The 10977-nt window shown below is 38.2% G+C and overlaps 1 protein-coding gene across 1 annotated transcript; it reads right to left on the bottom strand.

Moving 5' to 3' along the window:
- Positions 1-3019: 3019 nt before the first annotated feature.
- Positions 3020-9430, bottom strand: LOC306999652 (uncharacterized protein). The gene is made up of 4 exons (XM_079614528.1): positions 8725-9430; positions 8171-8339; positions 7685-7843; positions 3020-7465 (listed from the first exon to the last, which is right to left on the bottom strand). Exons 1-4 carry the CDS (start codon positions 9299-9301, stop codon positions 3454-3456), a joined length of 4917 nt encoding a protein of 1638 aa, XP_079470654.1. The 5' UTR covers positions 9302-9430; the 3' UTR covers positions 3020-3453.
- Positions 9431-10977: the final 1547 nt, after the last annotated feature.

Consider the following 10977-nt stretch of genomic DNA (forward strand, 5'->3'; position numbering starts at 1 on the left):
TAAACGCATAACAAGATACGTTGTTACGTTATGTACTTATGTACTGTACGTTATGTACTTTAACTTTTAAAAAAAGCATTAATTATTTGTCATTTTCTGTTTTTTAAAGTGCCAAAATATCTTATTTTGACTATCCGGCCATAATTTCTGTTTTGGAAACATTTTTTAATTACTCTAAATTTATGCATTTTTATTTTCTGCAATATTTGGCATAATTTCCAAAGTGTTTTTTAAATTAATCCTGTACAACATTGCAAATCATTTGTATATTTGCATCATAATATACAAAACAAACGTTGTCCGATGATGTGCATTTTATGAATGGGCGACCATCAAGAAACAACCAATTAGGCCTATCTGTGCATTAGTTACTTATGAACTAATGCATATTAGTGCACCCGGATTGTAAAGTGTTACCCAAGTTCTCAGTAATTAAATTGTTTGCATTTCTTTTGAGTTTTTGTAAGTAATGATCAAATATTTTGGTTCTATAATTTCAGTTGCCTTCTTAAATGTAGTTAACAGACTTGTTTTCCTGTAAATCGCATTAAACTGATAAAAATACCATTCACTTAAGCATACTGTATCAGTGATTCAAATTTCAGCCACAGAAATTAGAGATTTTATCTTTTTATTTGATACAGTTATTGCTATTATTTGGTCACGCCTAGGGTGTGACTGTGACGGTTAGTATATAACGTGAGACCGACTGTTATTAAACACCGTCATTAGAACTAGATATAGCCTAACCGCCAAAACCGTGTTATTATTTTATATTAATATTATTATCTGCTGTTTTATTATATATTATATTTTTTACAAACATTTTTTAGCAACAATTATTTTCATTTTTTAGATATGATCATAAGATGCGCAATATATCGGGAGACATGGTTTTTACCACTTAATGAAGTTTTGTTTTGTAAATCATCAGAAATGCGTTTTACCAGTTTTGCTCTGTAGAAAGCCTTTCTTTAAAGCAAATTTCGTTTTGTACAAATTTGTATCTTAATTTTAATAAATGTTTCATCAACCAATAGCATGTATTTAATAAATAAAAAGCAAATATAGCACACAATATAATAACCGGTCCGTGACATGGAGGCGCCGGCGCGCCGTGTTTACTTGAAATGCATTGTGAACTAGAGCGCATCTCATCGTAAATGAATGAAACTCAGCGTAGGCATATGCCTCATGCATTAGCATTAAATATCTTTGCTGCATCCTTTCTAGAACAGACGAGGGCTTTCCTGCGGCTCGCATCAGCAGAGCATTGCATCGTCCATAGACCGCAAAACAATCAGGCGGTCGGGTGCGGTTCACCGTGTGTGATTCATTTAATGGAAAGCACATTCACTGCTAGTTGTCTTGCTGTTAATTTTAAATAAACGTAGAGCAAGTAGCTAATCAGTGTCTGCTCGTTTATTCAAACTAAGTTGTCCTATAACAGACGAACGTCGCTACCTTCCTACAAAAGGTATATATATATTTTTTTTTTGTAGAAATAACTTGGTTTTGAGCTATCAAAAATGTTGGGGTTTTTTTCAAAAAATTGAGAGTTTGCTGCTTTCATGGGTCCTTGGCAAATTGGTATCTTTGAATGGTATGACTATTAACTAATTGTTAAGTAATATGTCATTTTGGTTTTGACATCCACACTTATGATTTTACTATGAAATATTACTTAACAATTAGTTAAAAATCATTAGCTAATGATTAATTAAAACTGGAAGTTTAAGTGCACTCATTGTGGAACTGAACACATTAATTTACACGATTAGTTCATAAAATATGTTATTAAGGAATTAATACATTATGCCAAATTAATTCATCATATAGACTATTAGTGGCTGATGCAGTAATAATTAATTCATGGTTTAGGCCTGAAGCTTCATACTCATGATTATCTGTGCATTAAAGTATGAATTAATGCATATTAGTGCACCCATATTGTAAAGTGTTACCAAAACTTGTAAAAAAAAAAAAAAAAAAAAATTCTTAAGCCTACATTTTAAGATAAATCACGTCGCACCGCATGCTCTTTTTAAGGCTATGGCCAAATCATCTAGATGAATAAACACTAAAATCACATCATTTAAAATTGTTATATGTATTTATGTGTACACAACAGTCTTAATGTTTGGACAATTGCAATAGGTATTATTAATTTTTGTATTTTAAAATTGGCCTGTCGAAAATGGGCCTATAGCCCAAGTAGGCCTACGTCATTGACCCACGAGCACATTTTACACAATAAAGTGATCGAGAATCCACGACAAAGGACAAATATGGCCACAATGTAAACATTTTTTATTTTATGTGTCATGTGGAGGGCAGAATTTATATAAATTAAAGCATTCATTTCACGTGCTATAGGCTAACGTTTCCCCGACTCCCCCAACAGGTAAGCCGGCTCACGTGCAGTTCAGTCAGAAAAATGTGCGCTGAGGCGACTTTCATTTCACTACTTGTACTATAGTTATGTATAGTTATAATATTTAAGTCACTTTTAACTCTACATTATTAAAGATACTCTGGCAATGCAGTTAAATAGTAGCTAGCCTAGGCTAGGTGGAAATTCGCGCCAGTTCACAAAAATCCATTGCTGTCCCACAGAAAATTAAAACTAATAAACACCCATATTTATTTATATTTTCCTTACCTCTGTTCACTCATCGTCCACAGCAGGTATGTCAGCAGGATGTTGAAAGGTGTGCAGTGCCCGCGCTATGCAGTGAGTACAACAGCTAGTGGAACGTGACACGTGAGGTATTTTCCACAAGGATGGAGCAGAGGAAATTAATGCTTGCCTAATAGGCCATAAGGTGAACTAGGAAAAAGTGGCTAGAAAATGATTTTCGTTCCCACACCTGGGCACTACTTTTTAAATTAATTTTTGCATAGACAAAACCATTATCGACTTTATGTTAAAAGTTCTCCGCAAAATACCCTGCAGTTTTTTGTCACAATCCACAAATGTATATAATTGTGAATTGGAAAAAACGAAAAATCTTATTCTGCTGGTTTTGTTTGTAACTTTATTTATATACATTTTAGCAACACAAAATATCTCTCAAACTGACATTTATACATATACCTAAACATTTGAGACAGGTTTTGGTGCATTATATACTCAAGTGTGAATGTAGACCATGAAAAATGGCACATTTGTAGAAAATATGCTTCAATTTCACAGATTGGCACCAAGCAAAATTAAACAGAAACATTATAAATTTAGCAAAACTGATATGTTTTATACATCAAAATTTTCAGTAGGTACTGTGTTATCACATAAAAATACAAATATAAGCACAGTTTGGCCTAAGTTGGCTGAAATGACTCGAAAGGCTACCCTGTCGCCTTAATTTTGATTGCTACCATTTTTTTTTTTTACAATTCTACAAAAGATTATTTACAGCTCAAAATCACCTTAAATTACAACTCAGTGCATATTTACTCATCGGTATCATCCCTATCACTATCAGAGCCATCATCCCATGTAGGTCTTTCCTCTGTTTCCTGTGAAACATTTGCACAATTTTGGCACCGACATAAATCAGTACAAGACAGTCTTGCAGACATGCAGGAACATCTTCCAGTCTCGCATTTGCTATGCTTGCAACTGCAGTGGACTGCCTGCAACACACTTTCAGGGGCAGGATTCCTAGTCATCCAGGTCACTGTTAACTCACCATCCTCGAGGTGCCATCCATTGCCAACAGGTGAAGGGGCACACATTATACCTTTCAGAGAATGTCTCATTATGGCTGCTTGGTAGTTTGCCCTTTTGCAGTGTTGGTACAGGGCGTCACTTGTTGGGGGCATAGATAGTTCTGGTAAAGCTGACGACGCCATGCAGAATGCTTTGTATCTTGCATCGTTCACATTTTCAGCAGATGACTGGCCATACAGGTGGCACACATATGTGCAAAGTAGCTCAAATGTAGACTGGTCTAGGTTAAAACTGCTACCCAGATTAGTAAATGCAGTCAGATATTCCTCTTTCTCACAAGCAACAGAGAATGCCTTTCTTTTGCCTTTGCCATAAAAGGCACTTGTAGAGTCACAACCGGAGAAGGTATGGATCCCAATAAGTGCCAAACAGACACTTGTACCAAGAGCTGACGACACCTTAGCTAAGTCAATGAGCCTGGTTTTGTTGCCAACCCCCGTGAAAAAATACAACCTACATGGTAAATCTGGCTGCAGACTTAAAGCAATCACAGCCACATCAGTATCAGGGCTCTTGATGACTACAGTTTGATGTTCCTGTGCAGCATGTTGTGCATGTAAAAACACCCTGGTGTCACATTCCTCATGATCACATGTCAGATCTTCAACAGCACTGAGAGTTTGTAAACCCTCCATTACTGTCACACAGTGACACAGGTCTCCATGTGCTATGTACAAGCTTAAGTCCTTGCCCACAGTGGTAAGATCAGCCTCTCGCCACACAACATAGAGGAATTCTGCCAGTGCTTCTTTGTTTGTTCCATCTGATAGAAACTTTTTCCATTGTGTTGGTGTCTTCTGATCCCGTCCATAAATTTTCACCAGTTGTGTACCACCACCAGCTCTACGTGACCGTTCTAGGTTTTTAATACTCATTTTCGGATACTGGTCAATCACAAAGTCTATCCGTGTACAGTTGTGTTTCAGAGCAAGCTTGACTATGTACTGCAGTATGGTCTCTGCAAGCTCTCCAAAGGTACTTGGTATGGACCGAATGGCTTGAATGACTGCCATGCCATCAAAGAGAATAGCTCCATCTGTCGGAACTTTGTCAACTAAACAGCCTCCACCTTTGGTTTCCAATAAATCCATAAGAGCTGATTTGTTTGTTTTAGCAAGTGAACCATCAGCACTGGCTAAAGGATATGACACAGTTCCCAAGGAGTAAGACAGAATTTCCCGCAGGTCTATCTTTCTACTTTGACCTATGATGAGTAATCTGGAGAATAGTTTCTTGTCGGCACGTAGAATCACTTCTTTGCCTGCTGCAGATTTCTTCTTTGTCTTTGCTTGGTCACTAAAGGTCTTCAGTTTTTGTGTTTTGATGGGAGCAAATATGTCAACTGATGGTGATAACAGTCTTTGGTCCATAAACTCTTTGACAGCATTTTCACCCTTTTCCGGAGCTGCGAGCAAATCCCTCATGATTTCTTCAGCTGCTACTGTCCCAGAGCTAAGACACACAATGCCATCTTGGTGTGTGTCAAAAGGATTCAGCATGGAATCTAGGGTGGAAATGATTCTGGTCACAGCCCTTTCATCAGCATGAATTCGTGTGCTGTCAAGGTCTTTCCGTTTCCTTATATCGGGAGATTTACCTGCCATTGCCTCACATTGTCTTGCTATGGCAGCCCTTTCATGTTGCGACAATATCCAGCGATATACTGCAGCTCGATTCTGTGTTAACCCTGTCCAACCACCCTTTGTCTTGGAATCTCTGTTGCATGTTTGCTCAATGGCCTGGTCACAAGCAATCGAAGCAAATCCATGGACACTTTGACGTTGGACAGTCCACTGGCCTTTAACACTGAGCTCACTGTGGCAAGAAGGATGTGTGAGGGGCAAATTGACCATTTCCAGCCAGTATGAAGGTAAATACCTAGCATAATTTACACGATCGTACGCAAAAAACCATGCCATCATCAAGCGCACTGTTGACAGGTGAAGCTGCCAGTCCGATTCTCGTGTTGCTCTCACAAATAGGAGTAGTATCTGTACCATGTCGATGTATGAACTCCAAAAGGCAAACGTTGGGTTTTCTGCACTTCTTCTTTTAACAAAGTCTTCATATTTCGAACACATTTTGTCAAATTTCTCATTTGCACACAAAACATCCATTGTTCTGTCCAGGAATGCACATTTGATCTCATTGATGACATCCAGACACTCATATCTCTCTTCTGGTGGCAGAGAGTCTAAGAAGGTGAGAAGTCTGATGCGTTGCAGACTCTCATACAGAAGTTTGTGTGCCCTCATGCTGCGGTTGTAATGATGACCACTGATCACTCCATTGATGGATCCTGGGGCAACAACTTCAGACTCAATGAGTATGTCTTGCAGTCCTGCATCTCCAAACCTTTTTCCTAGAATGCTCAGGTAGGACATGCATGTGTGAAATTCACCTAGTCTAATCACTATACGCTGAGTAATGTCATCATCTTTCCAGCGGATTTGCTGAGCTTTGGCATATATAGCTTGGTCAAAAACTAAGACTATATGGTCCAGTTCTAGCTGATTAGCAATTTGGACACTTCGCTTCAGAATTGTGTTTACTGTTGACATCTCTGTCGGTGAAGCCTCAATGACTGGAAGATAATACAGTGCTGACTTTTGCAGAGTGCAATCACCTTGAAGCAATGTATGGAAACCTGTCCAGCTTGGTATTGTGCATCTTTCAGCATCTATGGACTTTACAAAAACATATGCCAGTTCAGTTTGTACAGCAGACACCGTGTTCAATTTGTATGCGTCCGCCTGTAATGGAACACTTTCATGATGAAACAAGTTCTGTGGCCCTTGTCTTTTAGACTGATGGTACTGTTCTACAGGGATGCTAGGGGGTGCTTTCAATGAAGAAACTCCCTTCTGTAGTGGTTGTCTGTTTGTTGTTGACACAGGTTCACCTACAGAACTTTGCAGCATAATCCCATTTGTGTGGTGGGTAGTTCCACGACCTGACAGTGTCTCCTCCCCAAAGTCAATATTGTCCCACACAAGTATTGTAGGAGCCTTCTTTGAGAATCCCTTTGGTATTTTGTCTCTGCCCTCTACTAGTTGAAGTTGGGCAAGGCTAGTGTCTAGACTGACAACTGTGTCCCATGATGCACAATGTCCTAGTCTATTTAGAAGTGACACAATTTGTGATGAACCTGTTAAATGGCGAACCGTTAGACCAAGACACAATGATTTAGGGGTCTGCCTCCGGCCCTTAGATGCAAGATACACAATGTCTTGACAGATAGATATCACTTTTAGGTTCAAATCATCTGGAATATCAACATAATGGGCCAGTGTTGGTTCCTCAGTTGCACCAATAATCCAGGAAATCAGATTGTACAGTTCAATTGGCACGACAGATTTTGCGTCGCTCACATTTAAGTCATCTGATGTGGGTGGCCACGGGCATTTCATACCGGGAGAGTCACATAGAAGCATCTTTAATATTAATGCCGCACTGTAAAGTGTCCTTGTGTCCTCTGCAGTATTGATAGAGGCCATTGAAGTTGGTCTTTGTGGACCATCTTTTGCACTAGCCCTGTTTTCACAGTCACTTTGGCTAGTTACCTCAGTTGACTCTGTTGTTTCTGTACCTGATGGATGAGGTAGCCTGTCTATCAGCTTATCTGCAGACAATGTCTCCACAAAAACCATCTCACTGATGTTGCGCTTCTTGGGGGAGTGAAACACCAGCTGTGGGAAATCACGGGCCAACCTCCTCTTCAATTTATCCTGCCTGAATCAAAAAGATTGAGTGAAAGATGATCACAATGGTATAAATAAAGATATATTCACACTGACTTTAAAAAAAAAAAAAGTTAAAATACACTGTTTACAGATTCTACATGTTATAAAATATGATTATGATTATTATGAATTCCATTTTTGTGAGAATGTTTTTTTGGATACACGTTCTTTCCAAATGTGCCAAAGACACGCGTAGTATTCAAATTACCTGTAGTTTGAAGCATCAAGATCTTCATGTTTTTTCACCAGATTTAAAAAGATCCTTCTTAGCTGAGTCATTGTCAACACCTCTTGGTTTACAATTATTCTATGGCGGATGATCCTCTCACAGAAGATCTTGTAGCTGGCATCGAAGGTTGACTCATTTCTGAAAAGAAAACGCATTAAAAACAGAAAAGATGTATTACTTTATGTGGCATAACTACTGCACAATGGCTTCAATTTTAAATGTAGTATAAATACAAGCAAATCGAACGCTGCCAAAGTGCTTCGAGATTTATTTATTTTTATTATTCAGCAAGAAAATTATTTCTAGTTTCTTCTACCTTAACAGATCACTAAACATTTTGTCATTTTGAATTAGTGGTGCAATAGCTGTGAATTCAAGACTGTGTTTACAGACAAATCGACAATGTAGATGGTCAATGCTTTACTTTTGAAATGTGATATATAATATAATAATGTAATAACTCACTGTTCTTCTGAGGTCCCAGTAACCGTTGCACTAGACTTTGTCAAGAACCTGGTGTACTGTCTATAACAGGACTTGTGGTATCGCACCTCCAGAGACACACAGTCTTTGTCTCGAATATGCACAAGAATGCTAGTGTCTTCCTTCATCTCAGCAGCTTTCAGCAACTGGCCTGTAAATAAAAAAATAAAAAATAATTAAACTAATAAAGAAAATAAAAAAACAAAGCAAGTGTTAATAGTTCAACAATATTGAGTGTTCTGGCTGTAGCTGTATGCAAAACCATCCAAATCAGTCTCTGACTGTAAAATAAACATTAAATAAATTATGTAATTGTAATTAAAAGTTAGCCATGGTATATAGCCCAGCATAAAGGAATAAAAGTGCAAAACAATGCAAATCTATCTATAAAATTAACATTAAATAAATTATGTAATTTAAAGTGTGTGTGTGTGTGTGTGTGTGTGTGTGTGTGTGTGTGTGTGTGTGTGTGTGTGTGTGTGTGTGTGTGTGTGTGTGTGTGTGTGTGTGTGTGTGTGTGTTTTGTTTTGACCTACCTGCTGACAACGTTTCTGCCTGTGAAAGATGGTCCTTCTGGCGTTTGCCTCCCACAGTAATGTACTTGTCCGTTTTCTTACAAATTATGCACAAGGCAGGAAGCACAGGACCAGCACAAGCTACTGGCAGGCCGGTCCTGGACCTAAGTTTTTTTGTCGGACATTCAACTGTAGCGATACTAACGTTACTACCCGATGGCACAGACTGGCCTTGATCTTGAGCTCCAGGACGCTGTGTGGTCCGTTTCTCGGCCGCATCCAAGCGCTTTTTGTCAATGAAACGCCTGTAGCAAGTGGAGTGAAACCCAGCGTCTTCGGGAACATTGTCAAACTCGATTTCTAGACAATGTTTGTATGTTTCTGCTATTCTCTGATTCTCACCTTGCAAGCCAAGCCACCGTTTGACGCAGTTTCTGAATGTATCCCACCGTGTGCGAGTAAAATCCTTTGTTTCTTCTTTCTTTATGGAAGTGAGATGCATGTAGCATTGTTTAAAATACTTTTTACGGACTTTTGAAGGAGGTCTGGCCGTAATTTCCTCTTCTTCACTACTTGATATTGACAAGGGCGCAGACATCTTGGACTAATGTTTACCTGTCGCCCCAAAAAAGCGGCCACCTTATTGGTCTAGCGGGAAGCACGTGACGATTGTTCCGCGAAGCCTCATCACTGATTATCAAAATATGATTACGCGAGGAAAGAACTATTGCCGACTTTAAACAGTAATTAATAAAATACTGCAGAATTACACATGGAGAACTTTTATTTTCTCGCCCAAAAACAATAAATCTTTTTATTAGAATGAAAATAATTTAGTGCCCCATATATGGGAACGGGATTAAACGTAAAACGTCTTCACCTTACGGCCTATAACTGTGATTGGTTAGTGAGGTGTTTTCCACAAGAGGGTAGGGCAGAGGAAATTGATGCCTAACTGTGATTGGTTAGGAATTAATTTCAAATTTCTTTCAACATAAAAAAAAATAAAAAACTACACTTCAATAGGCTAATTTGATTTTATTACCGTTATTCATATTCTCATCATTATTTGTATATTAATACTTACTGCGTTTGTCTGACAGCTGCACTGTTATGAAGCTTAAAAATAAATTATGGGTGAAATGTAGGGTAGGCTGGGTACAGTTGAAACACTTTTTGCATTTTGATTTTTCACACAAAAATAGATACTGAAAACAAGTGAATTTCCACATGACATGCTACATGACATTTCATTAGCTTGTAGACTAAGATATTATCAATCAATAATACCCATAAGTAGTTTATATTTTCCACAATTAGCTCATAAAAATAAGGTGCTTTTTGTCTCAACGTTGTCTCAACTGTACCTATATGTGGTACAGTTGAGACAGTACAGTTGAGACACGAGTGTCTCAACTGTACCCCGCTGACCACCTCGCACATTTCTCTAAATTTTTCAATGACCTTGCATGACACAATATCATGAAATATGCCAGTTTTTAGGGCACAGAATAACTTTTGTTTACCAGTTACGTTTAACAGTCACATAAGGATAAGCTATTCATTGTGGAGAGTGCATGGTGAAGTCTTAATTTAGAAAAAAAAACTTTTGCTGATATCTTCAGATCGGAGATGTATCTGTTGTTCAAATTTTCCACGATCAAAGAGGACACTAATACGCATGTGCACAACAAAAATCACAACGTGTGCTTGCTGCGCACGCAAGTTATTTAAGGTGTCTCAACTGTACACATGTCTCAACTGTACCCAGTCTACCCTATGTCTGTGTCTCCTCATGGAATCCAAATTATAAGGCCATGTGTTATAGCCTTCAGGGCCATGAGGTCCAACTCACCAGTAGTCCTGATAAAACAACTAAAACCTTCGTCAGGTGGTTGGGCGTATGCTATACAGATGTTGAGTACTGTTACCACTAGGCCTACCTGTAGCCTATTCATTGCTCTCTGACAAACTGCGTATTTTGATTTAAAAAAAATGTATTACCCAAAGGCACAACTTGAAGAGGTAATTCACATTTCACCCACACAGTGGTATTTGCTGTTCCATAATGTAGTAGATCCAAATTTGAACCGTCTTTCCCTCTTGTAAGAATGAGCAACTTACCGGGAGTGTGCTGCTCTAAAATGAATAAAGTGTATACACCTGCAAACAACATTTTGAGCAGCAAACCAGCTGATTTAAAAAAAATAAAAAAAAATATGCAAAACAACACAAGGTGGTTTAGGATTCATTATATAATTGTAGAAATAAGTA

The sequence above is a fragment of the Phoxinus phoxinus genome (genome assembly GCF_949152265.1).
Source record: "Phoxinus phoxinus genome assembly, chromosome: 5".
In the NCBI taxonomy this organism is placed as follows: Eukaryota; Metazoa; Chordata; class Actinopteri; order Cypriniformes; family Leuciscidae; genus Phoxinus; species Phoxinus phoxinus.